General features: G+C 53.5%; 1 protein-coding gene across 7 annotated transcripts in view; it reads right to left on the reverse strand.

Moving 5' to 3' along the window:
• The window catches only part of PFKFB4 (6-phosphofructo-2-kinase/fructose-2,6-biphosphatase 4), a 43300-nt gene extending 24021 nt beyond the window's left edge, over positions 1-19279 (reverse strand). For 2 of the 7 annotated variants that reach the window (XM_027098729.1, XM_027098724.1), the window contains exons 1-5: positions 19107-19279; positions 9327-9443; positions 9071-9167; positions 3090-3156; positions 212-286 (exon numbers count right to left, since the gene is read on the reverse strand). In XM_027098729.1, the coding sequence (XP_026954530.1) occupies positions 212-286; positions 3090-3156; positions 9071-9167; positions 9327-9443; positions 19107-19170 (420 nt within the window). In that variant the 5' untranslated portion in view covers positions 19171-19279. Of the gene's footprint in view, positions 1-211; positions 287-3089; positions 3157-9070; positions 9168-9326; positions 9444-15299; positions 19057-19106 lie in introns of those variants that run through there. The other 5 variants (XM_027098727.1, XM_027098723.1, XM_027098726.1 and 2 more) reach the window with 5 other exon arrangements.
• Positions 19280-19565: the final 286 nt, after the last annotated feature.

Here is a 19565-nt window from a genome sequence, read left to right on the forward strand (position 1 = left end):
CCAAAGCAGGTGCCGCCCTATGAAGGACTCTCCCACCAAGACCCCCACTTCCTCAGAAAGATAACTCCAGGTGGAGAGAAAATCAGTATCCCAAATCCACTCAGGAGCCCACCTGCCTGAGGCCAGTGGGCCTCAGGAGGCCGAGAAAGTGGCCCCAGAGGGCCCGAACGTGCCACAGCCCAACCAAGGAGGTAAGCCAAGGAGGCCTCACCTTGTAGCCATTCTGTTCCCCAAAATTAAAGATGGTCGCTCTCCGTTCTCGGGTGGTATTTGTTGCATCAAAAACCTAGGACCAAAATGGGGTTAACTCAGCCTCTGGTCCTGGAGAGGGTGGGAGGCCACCCGACAGCTGTAGCACAGGGACTGGATTTCTCATCAGGACCAGTTGCCGTTTGGCCATCCGCCTGGCCAGTCTCCTTCAGACCTGCAATGGCTGGGCTGGTCCTCCTCTTCCTTGGGGAGCACCCCAAGGAAGCTGGAAGCAGGGCAGCAGGCACTCACTCACAAGACTTCCAGTGAAACTAGTTAAACTTGTAGAACTAAACCCACGTTTACTTCCACTCCATCCTGTCACCCCAGTAAAATGGGAACAGGAGAGGAGAGGAGATGGGAAATGTCAACACAGTTTTTTAAGATAGACACATGGTAACTGGCTCAGAGAAACAGAGAAAACCAAACACAAACCTACACCAACCAGAGCACACCTGCTTGTGCAGAACCACGGTAGTCAGGAACAGGGCACAGGCATCTCTGAAAAAAGGAACAAGTGTGCAGAAGAAACGGGAGGACTGGCTGGTGGTGCAAGTGGAGCCCCAGGCCCCCTCCTTGCCTCCTCCAGGCAGGCTGTGACCCCCCCCCGGGGCCTGCCCAGCACTCAGGGGCAGCCCACCCAAGCAGCTTTTAGAGCATAACTTTTTACAAAGGGCATTTGACCAGGGCTCACTGGATGCTCCAGCAAAACCTCTAACATGAAAAACAAAGACTAAATCAAACAGAATAAAAGGAACTTCAAGAAATGAGGACAGGGAGGGACTTCCATGGTGGTGCAGTGATTAAGAATCTGCCTGCCAATGCAGGGGACACGGGTTCGATCCCTGGTCCGGGAAGATCACACATGCCGCGGAGCAACTAAGCCTGTGCACCACAACTACTGAGCCTGCGCTCTAGACCCTGCGAGCCACAACTACTGAGCCTGCGCTCTAGACCCTGAGAGCCACAGCTACTGAAGTCTGCAAGCTTAGAGCCCGTGCTCCACAACAAGAGAAGCCACCACAATGAGAAGCATGCGCACCAAAATGAAGAGTAGCCCCCGCTCACCACTAGAGAAAGCCTGCGTGCAGCAATGAAGACCCAACGCAGCCAAAAATAAATAAAAAATAAATAAATTCATTTAAAAAAAAAAAGAAGAAGATGGGAGGGGAGTGGGGACTCAGTTGTGAGAAAGCGGCGGGGCATTTCTCTGAGCTGCTGGAGAAGAGTTTCCTGATGGAAAGGGTCCCCCCAAGGACCCAGCATTGTGGAGAAGACCCACCATAAAGCACATCACCTTGAAGACCCCTAAAAGCTTCCCCAGAGGAAGGGGCATGAGAAGCCCCCAGTTTCCTCTAGGAAATAAAACTTTTCTTTTTTTTTTTTTTGCGGTACGCGGGCCTCTCACTGTTGTGGCCTCTCCCGCTGCGGAGCACAGGCTCCGGACGCGCAGGTTCAGCGGCCATGGCTCACGGGCCCAGCCGCTCGGCGACATGTGGGATCTTCCCAGACCAGGGCACGAACCCGTGTCCCCTGCATTGGCAGGTGGACTCTCAACCACTGCGCCACCAGGGAAGCCCTTTTCTTTCTTTTTTTTTTTTTAACTTCTTTTTGCCTGCAACGTGCAGCTTGTGGGATCTTAGTTCCCTGACCAGGGATTGAACCTAGGCCCTCAGCAGAAAGAGCATGAAGTCCTAACCACTGGGACTGCCGGGGAATTCCCTAGGGAAAAAAAACTTTTAAGGAGGATCAGCAAATCAGAATGACATCAGACTTTCCCACAGCCACTCTAGAAGCCATAATACAATGGAGCAATGTCATGAAAATTCTAAAGGAAACGTTCTTTCCACCCATCCATCAAATGTGAGGATTGGCTCGGTGCTTTGTGACAGCCTGGAGGGGTGGGATGGGGAGGGTGGGAGGGAGGGAGACGCAACAGGGAAGACATATGGGAACATATGTTTATGTATGACTGATTCACTTTGTTATAAAGCAGAAACTAACACACCATTGTAAAGCAATTATACCCCAATAAAGATGTTAAAAAAAAAAAAAAAAAAAAGAAAAGACATTTCTACACATGCAAGGTCTCACAAAATTTACTTCCCAAGTACCTTTCTCAGAAAGCTATTAGAGGATGTGCTCCAACAAAACAAGTCAGTAAAGCAAGGAAAAGCAAGACATGGGATCCAAGAGCAGTGCATTCAACTCAGGAGGGAAGAGAAGGAAATTCCCAGGGTGACAGCTGTGCCACAGACAGACCTAGAGGGCAACTGATCTAGATGGGGCTGGGGGACAGAGCTCCAGGATGCATGCCTTCAAAAGGAAAAAGGAAGGAAAAAATAGCCCGTGTTTGACTACATAGGGTTGAGGTAGGGCCCTTTCCTGCAGACACCCTTGCTCAGCCTTGTCCCACCTGTCCATCTGACTGGAGGGTCCAACACAGAGGGGGAATTCCCTTACCCAGCATTCAACTGATTCCTGGAATAGCCACCAAATGTTGGGCTGGATGCTCTCCACACCAGGAGAAATCACATTTGCTAAAGACTTAGGTAACATGACACCTCTAACTTGTGGAGTGGCCAAGAATGTGAGTATTCAGAGGGAAGTCCAGCAGGGTCAAACACAACCACAAGCCCAGAGGGAAATTCCTGACCCACATCTGGCCTCTGGCTTCTTCCAGCACAGCAGCTGCAGACTTCTTCCCAGGGGCTGGCACCCAGGGGTATCTAGGGCCACAGACACCCTGCCTTCCCCTCCAGATGCCTGATAAGTAAAGGGGTAGAAGTATGTGGGCTCCCATATGTCACTCCCAGATACCACCAGGGTGTTATACTCACCGCCACATGCCCCCCCTCCTCACTAAGGAACCGCCGAACATCTCGGAGGGCTGCCAGGGCACACTGCCTTCAGAAAAGAAAACACAGGTCAGCCAAGCACCTGACTTGTTGCTGCAGGGCAGTAGGTCAGGGATATATCCTATGCCAGATAGGAGACGGGGCAGCCCCTGGGGCCCCTTCTCTCTTCTCAAGGTTTCTCTTTCCTTGGGAAGATTTTCAGTTTGGTAACCCTGCTCCTGTAGGTGGAAGGCTATGTGTTTCTGGCCATCAGGAACTTTTTTTTTTTTTTTAATTGGAGTATAGTTGCTTTACAACATTGTGTTAGTTTATACTGCACAGCAAAGTGAATAAGCTATACGTATACATATATCACCTGTTTTTGGATTTCCTTCTCATTTAGGTCACCACAGAGCATTGAGTAGAGTTCCCTGTGCTATACCAGTAGGTTCTCATTAGTTATCTATTTTATACATAGTATCAATAGTGTATATATGTCAATCCCAATATCCCCATTCATCCCACCACCCCCTTTCCCCCTTGGTATACATACAGGAATACTTTTTGAAATACCACTTTTCTGTACTTTCCTTCTTCATCTCATCATGTACAAATCCAGCCTGCCATTTTGCCATATTCATGATTTCTAAGTGTCATGCATTTCCCCTGACTATCAAAATAAGCACTTCTAAAACCAGACACTCCCTTGTGTGTGTGTTGGGGGCAGGGCAGGCGGTGCAGGTGGTGGGAAAGGAGAGACAGTACTGCTGGCCCCCAAGGCAGCATTAAGCTTAATGTTCAATTTTCCTTTCTAGAAGGGAGATGTGGACTAAGAATGCCACCTGGTGTATCAGCAAACAAAGGGTGTTGCAGCCATCAAGCTATCAGCCACTGCAGCCACCCCCAAAGGGGCCCCCTCAGGGGACTCAGAATGGGAAAGAACAGGACACTGGCCCCAGAGAGCTGAGGTGCATATCAAAGGAATGATTTCAATGAGCCCACGCACGGCACCTACCTTACCTCTGCAGAGCAGTCCCTCAGTTATCTGAGAGGCTGTCTTCTAGGCTTAAGTCCTCAGTTTTGTTCACTGAATAAAACATAAGTCTCAACTTTTAGGCTGTTCCTTTCTTTCAGTGGACCAAGAACGCCCTACATGATCCCTTCTGGAGGAGGGTGCCGTGTCTCTGCCTCTCGCACCCGGGTCCACAGGTGCTCTGGAAGGGCAAAACCCTCACCATGACTGACCACTGACTACACTGTCTGTCCTCAGACATCTCAGCCTTTCCGTTTATTGCTGCAAAATGGATTGCCACATATAAGGATCTTTCTGACTTTATCCGTTTCCCCTGTAAGGTCCGAAGATAGATAAATCACTTTGACGTTTTATCTATGCAGGGGAGCAGAATTTGCCACCCCAAAATATGTCTCTTTGGCATAAGGATTATTTTAGGCTGATTATTTTTAAGACACTGCAGACACGGGAGCAGCTCTGAAAACATGAGTAGAAGTTACCCTTTTTTGAGAGACATTTACAAGTATAAGGGAAATCTCCATTTGTAAGGGGGTCTCCATTGCTGTACCAGGAGGAGGGAGATGATCTTTATCTCTAGAAACTATTATCACTCCTGAAGGCACAGATTGAGTGATTGATTGATTTAGGCCACGCCAGACGTCTTGCAGAATCTTAGTTCCCAGCGATTGAACCCAGGCCCCCGACAGTGGAAGCTCCAAGTCCACAGCCAGGGAATTCCCTGAAGGCATAGATTTAAATCTGCATAACAACCTTACCCTCGTTTACTGAGCTTTTCCGGGTAAATTCTCCTGACTCCTCACCCCCAACATCTTCTTTTCTCTTCAGCTGAAGATGGTATTTAAGGGGAGGGCTTCCCAGGTCTCTCACATGTGTGTAGGAGGTATACGTGCTATTAAACTTTTTTTCTGTTCTGTTAATCTGTGTCATGTCAATTTAATTATTAGACCAGCCAAAGAACCTAGAAGGTAAGAAGGGAAAATTTTTCCTCCCAAACACTATTACCTGTACTTTTTTGATGTAAAAGTAAAGTTAGATCTCCCATTTGTTTGATCTTGGGATTTTGTGTGTAAACCCCTAGTGCATCAAAGGACTGTGCCAGGCCAAGCCAGGCCAGTGTGCCCAAGCATGGAAACAGAGGCCAACCAGACTCCTGGGGTCATGAGGAAACTGGGGGCAGAGCTGAGTCCAGGTCACTGGAAGGAGCTCTGCTCTTATGCCTCCTTGTGACCTTTCTGTGCTCTATTAGGCCTTTCAATTAAGACCCCAAAGTGCTTTCTTCTGCCAAAAAACCTGAATTCTGAAAGTCCAGGAAGCTGGCATTGATAAGGACAGAGTAAAGGGACAAAGTAGGTGACTAGTTGATCCCACTAAGGGATCATAAGGAAAAAGTATGGGAGACCTCTATAAGAAAATGATCACTCGAGAAAGCAGGTTTGCTTAACCACAAAACCAAGCAGGCTTGCTTAACAACAAAACCATGCAACAGAAGCATGAGACATGCCCCCAGACAATAAAACAATGGTGGAATGAAACCCACCTCCTGCCCAGTGGTAAGTTAATGATTCCTAGGACATGCTCCTTTGTGCTCACTAAAAACAAAAGTATAAGGAAAGGGTGACATTATACTGAAACCTGAGCTGATTTACCATGTTTTAGTATACGTTACCACCTTTTTGCTCGTTTCCATTGCGCCATGACAGTCCCAGTTTGACCACTAGGGACAAGAGAACTCCGCCCCCCACCCCCACGTGGAGGAGGAGCTGATGATGGAAGCTTGATGTCTACTCAAGGATGAGGAAGCAGGTGGCCTTCTCCCCCTCCTCACTCTCCCTTTGATTATAAAACTGTAGCCTACTAAGTTCTGGGCATAGTGCCCTCCTGCCCACCCACTTGTAAACCTCACAAGTGTCCTATTCTAATAAATAAATCTAACACTTTGTCTCTCGCTGAATTCTTTCTGCACCGAGACATAAAGAACCAGAGCTTCTCAGAGCCCCCCACATCCCCGAGACACATTTCTACAGTTTCAGCACGGCTGGGGCCATTTCTTGCCACCCACATTTAGAGCCCCATGTTCTGGGCTAAGATCTCTGTGGTCTGCTCTGGCTGAGGCTGCACCAAGTAGGAGGGATCTCAGGGCCCAGGTGGAGATGCTGGGGGAACAGCCTGGGAGCCTGAACACGTGTGGGTGTGAGTGTGGATGGGCACACACGTGCATGCATGGGTGGATATGTGTATGTGTAAGTCTGTGAGTGAGCACCTGTGAGCATTCCTTGGGCCCCTGTGGAAGTGCAGCTGTGCACATACAAGAGGGTGTATGTGGTTTGATAAATACATTTGGTCTTTGTCCTGGGTTCTTGGCAGAGCTCCTAAGACCCTTGGAATTTCTTCAGTGATAGGAGTGATTTTTGTCATTCACAAGGAGCCCCTTCCAATCACACCTGAGTTGATGCTAATGTCGGCGACTCAGGCTGGGGCCCCTATACAGCCTCAGCATGGGGCTGATCACCAGAAAGTGATGAAAGGGTTGGAACATTCAGCCCTGCCACCATCCTCAAGGAAGGGAGGTGGGGGCTGAAGATGAATTGAATGATGAGAGTTGAAGAGCTTCCAGGTTGAAGAGATGAGGTGCTGGGAGGGTGCCAGACCCCGAGACGGCTGGAAGCTCCCCGCACTGCCCCCTTCCTTGCCTGTGCACCTCTTCCACTTGACTGTTCCCGAGTTGTATCCTTTATAATAAACCAGTAAACACAACTCAAGTATGTTCCTGAGCTCTGTGAGCTGGAACAGTAACCTGCTGAAGAGGGGGTTGTGGGAACCCCCAATTTATAGCCAGTTAGAAGTACGGGTGCCCCCCGCCGAGACTTGTGACTGGTGTGTGAAGTGGGGTCAGTCTTGAGGGACTGAGTCCTTAACCTGTGGGAACTGATGCTAACTGCAGGTAGACAGGGTCAGAATTGAACTGAATTGAACGGTTGGACACAGTTGGTGTCAGGAGGATATGCACGTGTGTGAACGCCCACGTGTGTACGTACGGTATGTGTACACACCTTCCTGCAGTATGTGACTGTGTGCACATATATGAGGGTGCCTGGTGTGTATTTACACACTTACCCATGTGTACATAAAGAGGGAACACCTGCACATGTACAGATGGCTGTACATGCCCTCTTCTAGATCTTCCACTGTGCCCAGTGTTAGGGACAGACCTCCACATTGTGTAGCTCTAGGAAGCTCAACAATGTGTACGTACCTGGGCCTCTGGGAAATGCAGGCTTCTCTTCCCAGGTTTCCCATTTTTAAAAAGTCTGATCTTTCTATTTTGCCAGTTATCTGTGGGACATTTGGGGCTGGTTAATGGGAAATGGACCCATGGCCCAGGGGCCAGACCCAGGCTTTGGATACACGAGGGAGACTTTCTAGGAACAGCCAGAGGGTGTGCCTACAGAGAGGCACACGTGAATGTGCCCCCAGCTTCTACTGCTGGGGCCTCTGTTCCAGCAGGGTGACCCTAGACCAGCTTCCTTACCTCTTCTGAGTCTTGGTTTCGCCATGAGAATTAATCCCAATGTTCCTACCTTCAATGGGCAGTCTGAGCAGAATGACCAGCGAGCTCTGGGAAGGCTAGCTTCCTTCTTCTCCCCACAAACACTCTGGATTCAGACAGGCCTGGCTTCGAATCAAACCCTGAGGGATCCCAGACAATACCACCACTTCCTGACCTCAGTCCCAGCATCTAGAGGAGTGAGGCACCACAGCTTGAGGTTGTTGCAGAATTTGCATTTGATGCAACCTTTGATCTACAAATTGAGTACTTCCGGAATGATGGACAGGACAGTTTTAGTGGTACATGGGGTTAGATTTAAGTCTGGACTCTGTGAAGTTACTTGGGAACTTGTGTGAGACTGCTGAGCCTCAATTTCCTCATCTTTAAGTTGGTGGGCAGGAGGCGGCAATGGGCATCACACACACACAGCACACAGTACCCTCACTTTTGTCTGGGTCGTTATCACAGAGGGCCCACCCTTGAGTTTTACCCACAATTCACAGTTCGGCCCCAGAGACCTGAATGTCAGACTCCACTTCCCTTCTTGGTGCAGCAGCCCGCCCATCCCCATTGCCACGGCAATAACCAGGGGCTTCCGGCCTGGGGCTTGATTTGGGAAGGTCACTAGAACTGGGCCAACCTCTGCTCAAAGCCCTCCCACAACGGCTGGGCCCAGAACAAGGGCAGGAAGCTTCCTGATCCCTCAGTTGACACCTGCAGAGTACAGCATAGCATAGCTCCTCAGACCACAGCTGGTGCTCAGTTTTTCTGGAGAAAGCAATCAATTCAAGTCTGAATGGAGAGGGAGAGTGGGTATCATATGCAAATTTCCATCTCGTCACCCAGCAACACTGAGGCAACTTCAAAGGAAAGCCAAGGCCTACCCAACACATGCCAAGAACGTGACAAGCAGCCTCCAAATATCAGTAGGAGGCTTATCCTGGGGCAAGGGAGGAAACGCCCCAGTTCTGAGTCTGATCCTTCTGGCTTTGTGAGAAGGTGTCAGGAGGTAGTCCCATTCCCACTCTGCTGCACCCCTGAGGCCTGCATCTCTGCTTCACCTAGGGCTCCCCTCCCTATCAGAGCCCATCCCCATGGATGGCCTGGGGTAAGCCGAGGGCCCTGGCTAAGCCTCCACCATCTCCCTGAAGCTCCACGCTCCCCTCCCACAGATATCCCACAGGGCAGGGCAGGGCGAGCCACCAAGGGGTCAAATACCCACTCCCTTTGTCCCCAAACCCAGCACATCCTCACCCCCACCACATCCTGAGAGGTCAAGAAACCAGCCCTGTTACAGCCCACAGGGTAGGGCAAGGCCAGGTCTCAGGAACAGCTTGGTCATCACTAGCAACTGGGCTCCAGGGCCTTCTTCATAAACAAACACACATACGCACACAAACTCACTTCCTGATTTTCAGGCCCTCTTCATTGTCTGGAAGGAAAAACTCAAAAGACTTGTATGTCTTGACCATGTCCCGGCGATACTGGCCAACGTTGAATTCTGGGGGAAGGGAGAGGCTCAGTTTTCACACAACAGCATCCCTCCCCAACCCCTGACCTTGACCCACCCCCAGGCCCTGTGGCAGTCCAGCCTTCTCACTCCTCCCCGCTCCCCCACAAAGTCCCAAAGCCCCCTTGGAAAGCCAAGGCTGAGTCTCACCCCGCGTGGGCACGCCAATCCAGTTCAGGTAGCGGGTCAGCTTCTTAGAGATGTAGGTCTTGCCCCTGGCAGGCAGCCCCACCATGACAATGAGCGTCGGGCAGTTGGTCATGCAAACTGAAAGACAAGGAGCAGTGTCTGAGGAGGCCGGACCCCTCCCAGTGGGCCCCTCCTTCCAGGCCCAGCATCAGATGTGCCTTCCCAGGCTCCTGGCAGCAGAGAGCTCCCTGGGCACCCCCAGACCGTGGTCTCTAACCAGCGCTGGCATGCCCAGTTCCCCAGGCCTGTCAGTGCTCAGGGAGACGCCGCGGGATCTTGCCAGCATTTACCCTGACGTGCACCATCAGATATAAAGCTGGAGCTGCCACGGCCCTGGCTAAACTCTGCGGGGGAGTTCCCCTGGCAGGTGGGACAGCGCCAAAACCCAGTGGGGTATTCAATGCCTGCCTGTCATCCAGGAACCCGTCATTCAGCATTCCTGCTCACACAGCACCACTGCTTCCGCTCCCCAGGTAGAATTTCTCTTCATCTACAAAGCCCGGAAGCAGCTTCTGCAGTGAGTCCTTCCTCCAAGGCACCTGCATGCCCACCTGCTGCGCTCTCTCCCTCAACCCAGTCATCTCGCCAATGAGTCTGCTCTCCACAACTGATCACTTAGGGTGAAAGCAGCCCCGCAGTGTCTGAGCCATTCAGGATCCTGAGGCCTGGCAGATTTGGTGCTCAAAAATTGTGGGCAGGGAAGGAGACGGAGGCACCTCAAAACCCACCAGGGTGAGGGCCACAGGGGGCTGAGACCAGAGACCCAGGCCAACGCCACAAGGGCGGTCCCTCAGATAGCCAGCCACCGCCATCCCATGTGCCACCAGGTCAGTGTGCCAAAAAGAGAAGCTGCCAAGGCTAGAGGCGGGGAAGAGTCTGCCCCAGCCCCCGAATCCATGGCCCACTAAGGCAGACACCAAGGCAGCAGAACTGCCAGACTACGGGAGCCAGCTCCACTTTCAGTGTGGTCTCACCTCAGAAGCCTCAGGAAGCTTCCCTTTCATCGTCCTCAGGACCCGGGCCAGGTAAAACCACAGCAGACAGATGGACAGAGGTGGGGACCTGTCACTACTCCTCCTCTGACCACATGGCTCTGCAAGTGCTTTCACCTGGTAGCCCTCCTCAGACAGACTGCTGGACCCCACCCTTCAACCTGTCTCCCTCACTGGAGATGGAGTGCAGAGGTGGTCAGAGTCGGTCAGGCCTGGGTTCCTATCTTGACTCTGACACTTACTGGCAACTCTGAGCCTTGGTGTCCTCACCTGTAAAATGGGATGATAATCCCTCAGCAACGCCTAGCAATATCCCCATGTAAGAGCTGGAACACTTCCAGGAAGCTGTGCCCTCTGCCTGGACTTGGCAGCCCGCCTGACTAAGGACACAGATGTATCTCAGGACTGCCCTTGGGACTTGGGGTGCAGAGGCAACTGTCTGTCTCCAGGCAGGCCCCGAATAGAAGTAAAAGACCCTGCTTGTCAGTGGGGGCTCCGTCACTCCTGTGCATGGCTTTTGGGCAAATGTGACCCATTCTGCAAGCCCCAGGGGAGAGAAGGAGGGGATCCTGCAGACACAGCCTGATGGTGAGTCTGAGTGAGGAACCTTGCAGAAAAACCTCAGCGTTGGGACTTCCCTGGTGGCGCAAGTGGTTCAGAATCCGCCTGCCAATGCAGGGGACACGGGTGCAAGCCCTGGCCCGGGAAGATCCCACATGCTGCGGAGCAACTAAGCCCATGTGCCATCACTACTGAGCCTGCGCCATAGAGCCCGCGTGCCACAACTACTGAAGCCTGTGCGACTAGAGCCTGTGCTCCACAACAAGAGAAGCCAGCACAATGAGAAGCCTGCACACCCAACGAAGAGTAGCCCCCGCTCACTGCAACTAGAGAAAGCCCACATGCAGCAACAAAGACCCAACGCAGCCAAAAGTAAATTTATTTTTTAAAAAAACAAAAACAGGGCTTCCCTGGTGGCGCAGTGGTTGGGAGTCCGCCTGCCGATGCGGGGGGCACGGGTTCGTGCCCCGGTCTGGGAGGGTCCCGCGTGCCGCGGAGCGGCTGGGCCCGTGAGCCATGGCCGCTGGGCCTGCGCGTCCGGAGCCTGGGCTCCGCAACGGGAGAGGCCGCACAGTGGGAGGCCCGCGTACCGCAAAAAAAAAAAAAAAAAAAAAAAAAAAAAAAAAAAAAAAAAAAAAACCTCAGCATTGGCCAAGCTGAGAGAAAAACAAGTTAGGCAAGGCCCTGCATCCTGAGGGCCAGGCCAGTGCTGCTGAGTCCTGGGCTGTTTGCACAATTTCTGGCCGGTTGGCCAGGGCTCCCCAGCAACCACAGCGCAGTGCATCAGCTACTCACTGTGGGGAAAACCTGCGCCCAGCCTGCTCCCTCTGATGAGGCCACCCCTTCCCATTGCTCCCTGAAGGGCTCTCCCACAACCCCAGGGCTGAGGTTCTGCATCACCTCTTCACAGCTTCCATCTTCCCAGAGACGCCCCTGGCCTCCTCCCACAGCGTTTGGTGACAGCATCTCCCCGCCCCATGCACAGCCATGGTGGGCAGGCAGGGCAGCAAATCAGGGCTGGGCACAAAACGAGAGCAATAAATTACCTATCACCTCTGCTCCTCAAGATAAGGTCCCAAGTCAATGATACAAAAGAAAATTCAAAGTACAAGTATATTCACACCAGCCCTGCTTGCAACAGCAAAACACTGGGGAAGCTCCAGCAATGGAGAAATTGCAAACCGAGGCCCACACGGAGGAAACACACTTGAACCAAGGGCAGGTGGACCAGGTGAGTGGGGGCATGCAGTTGGAGCTGCAGATCTGGGCCCTCAGGACCTCAACATTGAGCAACAGGACAGCAGAACACACAGTTCAGAACATGGGGCATGTGCGGAAGGAAGTCTGAAGATATGTCAACTCAGCTTTTCTCACTAGTTCCTGTAAATTATCTGTAAACTTGCTCAAGCCCACAGGAGCCCAAGGAGTCGAGAGGCTGAGACAAGCCTGGTGCTGGTGACTACTTTCTGGTGGTACCTCCGCAGGGGCAGCCACAAGTCCCTGGAGTGGGTTCCAGAACTAAGTCTTGAACTGCACCTGCCCCGACTTCCGTGGGCCGGGCTGGGGAAGGGAGAGTTCTTTAAAATAAAGCAAACTGGCATTACTGTCCTGTTCAGAGGGGAGAGAAAGTTGTCTCTCCTACTGTCCTGTGCACACACCAGTCGTGGCCTTACCCAGGCAGTCTTGCCACCTTTTGGCTAAGAAAAGCTATCAAATACTGTCCTTTCTGCCATGTTCCCTGAGTCCCCTTTCCATCTCCTACCCCATCTGCCCCCAGAGCTCCTCCAGGTCAATGACCAGAAAGGTAACAGCTTCCAGGCCCTCTGTGTAGCCCTGAATTCTATCAAAAGGAGGAAGAATTGCTCATGAAGAGTGGGGGAGGAGAAGGCAGGGAACATCCCTCAGCCAACCAGCCTCTGTTGCCCTGAGGAGCTCAGACTAGACCCCAAAGACAACCCACCACACAGCACAGACTAGGGCCCCTCATCCTCTTCTCTATAGAGCCCTGTGATCAAGTCAACTTCCACCCACCTTGACCCTCAGGTTCCCACCTGTCCTTGTGGTCCTCCAATCTAGTTAGAAGCCCACTATGCAAAGGGTAAGATGCTGCATAAATACGGGCTTGGGACCTGAGGTGTTGGTTCCTTGTTCATTCCCTGCTTACTCCCTCCTTGCTGTGAACTGTGAGACCCTAGCCTGGGGTCCAAACCCCCACAAATTTGCAGGTCTCATCTTTAGCCTCTTGGGTGCTACCTCCTCCTCCAGGAAGCCCTCCTGTGCCAGGCCAGCTCACAGTCCCACCCACTGCAACACCCTGAGGCAGTGCCATGGCACGAGCCCCTCTGCTCAGGCCAGAGCCACATTTTAGTTGCATACCTGGAGCTTGGAGAAACACAGGCCTGCCCCAGGGGCAGTTAGACCTGGGCAAGTACCCTCCCATTGGGCCTCAACTCCTTTGCCACCTGAAAGGGGGTTGGCTTGGAGCTTCAATCCCTGACTTTGAGGTATGGAGAAGCAAAGAAACAACAGTGATGATAAATTACAAAATTACCTGCTACCATTTATCAAGCACTTATCAAGAGGCTCACAGGACTTCCCTGGTGCCAATGCAGGGGACATGGGTTCGAGCCCTGGGCCAGGAAGATCCCACATGCCATGGAGCAACTAAGCCCGTGCGCCGCAACTACTGAGCCTGCGTGCTGCAACTACTGAAGACCGCACGCCTAGAGCCTGTGCTCCACAACAAGAGAAGCCACCGCAATGAGAAGCCCGTGCACCGCAACAAAGAGTAAACCCCGCTCGCCGCAACTAGAGAAAGCCCGCGAGCAGCAACAAAGACCCAATGCAGCCAAAAATATATAAAAATAAATAAATATATAAACTTTAAAAAAAGAGGCTCACAGCAGCTTCATAGTGCAAGGATGATGACTGTCTCAGTCTCACAGATAAGGAACCTGAGACCTAGAGGGTCAGCTCTTTGCCCAAGGTCACCCAGCTAAGCCACGACGCAGCTTGAGTGCTCCTGCCTCCAAAGTCCATGTTCTCACTCCTTCTCCTTTATGTAACAACGGAGGCCACCCCCTAGTTAGAACAATACAGCCCTAACACGGACTGACTAGAAGCACAAGAGAAAGGGGCCTAGCCCTCCACACTTCCAGAAGTCTAGAAGGAAAACTGGCTAGGGTGTAGCCATAGTCCCTTAGGACTGAATACTGACTGGAAAGCCATGGCCCCAGGGCTAAAAGCAGGTTCACGGTTTCAGCAGCCCACCAGGACCTACATTATGGTCAGAGTAACGACCCACCAGAATGTCTGGTCAAAGCCACGGCCACCCCTACCAGGTTCCACAGTGTGCTAAGAGATGCACACACTCCTCACCTAGGACTCACACCCTTGGTCAAAGCCAAGGCCCCCAGGATACCCTCAAAGCAAGACAAGCACCAAGCACTCTCTCCTCTCCTATCATGTCCAAGCAGAGGTCAGGAGTGCAGGGAGACCCCAGCACATAACACCGTCTCCTGACCTCCATTTCCAAATCTGTATCAGAAGCTGGACTAGATGTTCTCTGAGGACCTTGCCAACTTGCAAATTTATTACAACATTTCAGTTACTCCTAAAATAAATCTTTGTTTTTCTTGGTAATAAAAAAGTTGCAGACTCATTTAAGGACAAGCAGAAAATCAATGAAGTGGGTTTAACACCTAGGACCACAGGAAAAGTAATCCCCTTAACGATTCCTTGAATTTCAGCATATGTTCTAGATGTTTCCACCCTCCAGTTTTACCAGTCACCCACAACCACAACTCCACCTGGATGCTTACACACCCATGGACACAAAGACAGGCCCATATAACAAAGTGGTCTCACTGTCTCTATCCTGAACACATGTGCACTTCCCTGAAATTCCTCCCAAAACTCGATTTCAGGCCCAGAGATGGGCCTTCCTCCCCGCCTTGGGCCTTTGAAAGTTCTGGGCTCAGAGAGACCAAGCGAATCTCCTAGGGCCAACACAGCTCAGACCCCGGCCTGACCACCCGGCCCACGCTCTCTGGCCAGCTGAGAGGGCAGGACCGAGGCTCCAAGTCCTCCCCTGACCTGAGGCGGTGGGGACAGAGTGGTGTGGGAAGGGTCCTAAGCCCTCCCCTAGGTGATGGCGGCCAGAACTAGCTCCCGCTGAGCCGAGACGTCGCAACACACCTGTCCCCGTCTCCCGCTCTGCCACACCTGTCCCAGGCCTCCCACCTGTTCCTGTTCCCCTCCCACCAGTCACGGCTGCCTCACCTGTCCCCGGTTCCCCACCTGTTCCCGGCTCCCTCTCCACGTAAGACCAATACCCATGCCCATGCACCGCCCTCCCCCTTCCCCGCGGACCCCGCCTCACCACCGCGCTGGCAGGCGTGCAGAGCAGGCCGCCCGTTGCTGTACGGCATCCAGATCTTCTTCAGGGGGTTCTGGGTCAGTTCCCGTGGGGACGCCATCCTGGGGCTAGGATGAGTCGGACTGCGCTGCTTCCAACCCAGCAGCCCGGCCACCTCGGGCCACTCGATGCCCCGCCCCCCAGCTCTACCCCCTCAGCCCCGCCCCTCCTGAAGCCGCGTTGACGCCCTTCCAACTCCCCGCAGGCCCCGCCCCGGAACGAGTAGGCTCCACCCCAACTGAAGAGCGCCTGGCCTCCTACCACGCATGCTCAGCTCGCCTACTAGCGCGTTTTGGACTAAGCGGGCCCGCCCTGCATGCCAGGATGGGGGACGCGCATGCCCAGCTCCCCAGTTTCCAGGCTTGGCTGGTGCAGGCCCCGCCCTGGATGCCGGAGCCCAGCACACCCAACGCGACCCTGATGATTTGCATAGACCTCACCCACGGCTTCGCCCTGGGCGTGCCAGGCTTGCCCCCAGGACACCCGAGGTCCCGCTTCCCGCTCTGCGTGACTTCAGGGCCCCCAGGAGGAGGGGTTTGCATGCGTTGGGGTAGGCCTGCGTGACGCGCAGAGCTTAGTTGGTCAGGACCAGCCTGGCGGCCTCTGCGTAACTCTCATCACTGGCCCGGTTGTCAACTCCGCCGCGCCCCACCGGCCTTGTGCCCCGACCCTCTCTTCTGCTCCGAGTCCCGGGACTCTCCACTGCCCACAGGAGCAACCTGCCCAACCACGCTGAAAAAGCTCCTTTATCTCATGGACAGGGACAGAGGACAAATCTCAAAATTAATCGTGTTTCTCTCTTTGCCTTAGCTGCTGGGGAGCTCGGGCTAAACCCCAGCCCACCTGGAGCACGTGAGCGGCACCTAGTAACCAAGGTCCCTGGGGACTCACCAAACCCTGACAGTATCTTACTTCTCCTTCCAGGATTTCATTTTTACCAATTAAATTTTAAATCATAAGTTTACACATTTTTTTCTTTAATGAGCCTCTGCTTCTTCATCAGGAAAATGGAATACATACTGTCATGGATCTTACAAGATTCTGGTATGCGTTAAAAGTGGCAGTGTCTGAGAAATCCATTCTAAAGCACATTAATGTTATCATTTATTATATTATTTCTCTTCCTCCTGTCTCTAAAAATGCAGTGGAGGCAAGGGGCAAAGGAGAGAGCCTGAGTTCGGGAACACTTGGTCTACCTCCTCTCTGTCTCCTCAGCCCAGCCTCTTAAGCTTTGTACACTTTCTGCCCCCGACCTTAGCTGACACTGCTCGAGTCTGGGTCACACTGCCCTCTAGCGATGTCCTCCACCACATCCCCTGGCAGGATCACTGCATCCCCAAGTTCTCTCTGCTTAATGTGTGCCCAGCCAGGATCCAGGGGCTGGGGCACGGAGAAAAGTCTCCACCCAGTGTTCCACAGGGGCAGCACCCCTCCCTCTGCCCTCCTTGTCACACCCCTGCCTTGAGTCAGTCCTCCAAGTCACAGCCCAGCCCTTCAGAGCCTGGCAAGGACCCTTAAGATGACTGATACAGATGTCTTGCCCACTTCCCAGGAAATGAAGGTTAAGGAGGTCCACGTGCTAGAAGCCCACGCAGACCTTCCCTGGAAACAGCTCAAGCTGCCTCCCCAGGAAATACCCTGCCTCAGACAGAGTCGACCACTTCCTCCTTCTTCAGCCTCCCTCTTCAGTGTCCACCGTCCACCTCCTTCCCCACCTCATGCCCAGCAGCTGGCACACCCACAGGCAGCTCCTGATGAGCAGGATGCCCCTAGTGACCTTCCACCCACTTCCTACTTCTCCAAAGCCACTCATTCTGTTCCTGACAAGTCAGCCCTCCTGTCTGTCTCCTGGCCACTACCAAGGCCATCCTGGGGCCACCCTAGCCTCAGAGACCTTGTCACCACATACCCACACCCTGTCCAACCCCCAGCAGTCATTGCAAAGTCTACCTCATCTAACATCCACAGACACCCTGCACCTTCTCAGGCCTGCCATTCTCCTCTCCAACCCTCTTGGAATGTTAGTCAAAGGCTGGGGGTAGGGGACAGCCAGGGCAGGGCAGGAGGCCAGGGCCATGTCTGGGAAGCCATCCTCACCTCCAGAAGTCTGAGTCTGGCTTCCCAGGAAAATCAGTGGCTCTGTACCTCCCACTCTTCCCGTCTGACCCTGGGCTGACCCAGACATACCTTCCCAAGTCTCTATATCCAGTGTGAGGCCACATGTCAACAGCAGGAGGAGCCTGGAGCCCCTCCCCAAAGGCCAGGGTCTACATCTGCTCTGAGGATACTCCCCTCCCATGGCCCCATTTCTCAGGTAGGAAACTGAGGAAGGGGAGAAGGGCCCAGCGTCACAGAACCGCCAGCCCACAGTGCAGGATGGACTCAGCTCAGCTCCCAGCCCTTCAGAACCTCACCTCCCACAGCTGGTACTATAACCACACATCCCACCTCCACACTTGCACTCTTGCATGTTCCCTCCATTGAAATGCTCTCCTGACTTTCTGCTCCCTCAGCGCCAATACGTCCAATAGAATAACTGGCCCTCATGGCTTTCCCTCCTTGGGGCCATCCCAGAGTGAGCCAGCTCTCCTGGCCCAAGGGTGGGAGGTGTGCTAGGATGTCAGTGTGCACTTGTGCGTGAACACATCCTGCTCAGCTTTTCCTCGCCGTGAACCTGCCTGGCCTGGCTCCTGTGGTGCCCTCTGCACTGACCACTGGACCTCCTCCCAGTGTCCCAGACTACAAGCTGTGGGGTGTCCTCAGTCTTCAGTCCTCAATGCTCAAACTCTTCCCAGTCCACGTATCTGCTGGCCAGACCTGGCCAAACCGACAGCCACCCTTTGCAGCATATGGGCCCAGGGACCTCAGTGCATCCCACACAGACCCACACACCACTGCACGAAAGCATGGTGTGCACACAGCCACTGGTGTACACACACTAACAGGCCCTGCACCCAGGCTGGTGCAGAGACAGGCCAGCTGCAGTGAGGCCTGCTGCTCTCTGCTGTCTTCCTTCCCCTTTATTCCCTCCTCCTCTCCCCTCTGCTGTCACTGGGAGGTTGGGGAGTTCCTAGGAGTTCCAGCTTCCTCTGGCCATTTCTAGCCAAGGATCATCCTGTGTCTCCCTGGGTCCAGAGCTCACACAGGGTGTGAGGTTCCAACTTGGGGGTAGAGAGCCGTGTAACCAAGCAGCCCGTGAACCCTGGCCTGCACTTGCTGATTCCAACCTGGCACAGGGCACACAGTAGGTGCTCAAAGTGACTCAGGACCAGCCAGAGCACACAGTAAGGTGCTCAGAGAGGTTCCTGACTGGGACAGAGCACACAGTAGGTGCTTAGAGCAGCTCAGGACCGGCACAAGGCACACAGTAGTTGCCCTAGAAATGCTGGTTTAAGGGCTAAAGTAACATCACATGAAAAACTTCCCAAATGAGCCTCTGGATATGACCCCTGAGGGGGGACCTGGATAAACATGACCCCTTGGAGGCCACCAAAGGGCAGAGCAGGAGGCCCCCTGGGAAGCTCCAGCTGACTGTCCCTCCCCCTGGGCTGGAGGAAGAAGCTATTTATAGTTCCCCCTTGGCCCAGCTCCTTCTCCCCGGCAAGACGCCAGTGTTCCCCCTCCTCCATGCCACTGACAGACTGATGCCCCTAAGAGCACCCCTATTCCTGGAGAGACCCCCAACACTCTCACACCCCTTCTAGCACCACCTCCACTTTGCCCAGGTCTTTTCCCAATCCCCCCACCCTGTCCACCCTGCCCCGTGCCTACCCTGCCTGCTGCTCCCTGACCAGGGGTCCGTCAAGAAGCTGCCTCCTTCCTTGCCTCTGTTCATCCTGCAACCAAACTGGCCTGGGCCGCCGCCCCCTGCAGCTCGGAGTCGGGCAGCCCCGCCCTCCAGGCTCCGGAGAGAGCCCAGCAGGCCGGGTGGCCCCGCCTCTCCAGCCCCGCCTTGGGCCCGCCCCCCAGGGCTGCTGACAACTGTGAGATCTCCGTCAGTGACCCCGGCCCTGGGCAGCCACACTTCCGACAGTGCTATCTTTCTCCAGCCCTCGTCTCCAGCTGGAGTTGTCTACACTACCCAGAATACCTGCCTCATCTGCAGGCAAGCCTGACCACACTCTCCAGAAGGTCAGTCCCATCCCAGCACAGCAATGGAGTTGGGGTTGTGAGATTAGGCAAAATATACGCCCTGCACACCAAGGGACAGGTCAGTGAAATTGGGGCGGG

This window comes from Aethalodelphis obliquidens, unplaced genomic scaffold (assembly GCF_003676395.1).
Source record: "Aethalodelphis obliquidens isolate GAN/ISIS:26980383/991018 unplaced genomic scaffold, ASM367639v1 scaffold125, whole genome shotgun sequence".
Classification (NCBI taxonomy): domain Eukaryota; kingdom Metazoa; phylum Chordata; class Mammalia; order Artiodactyla; family Delphinidae; genus Aethalodelphis; species Aethalodelphis obliquidens.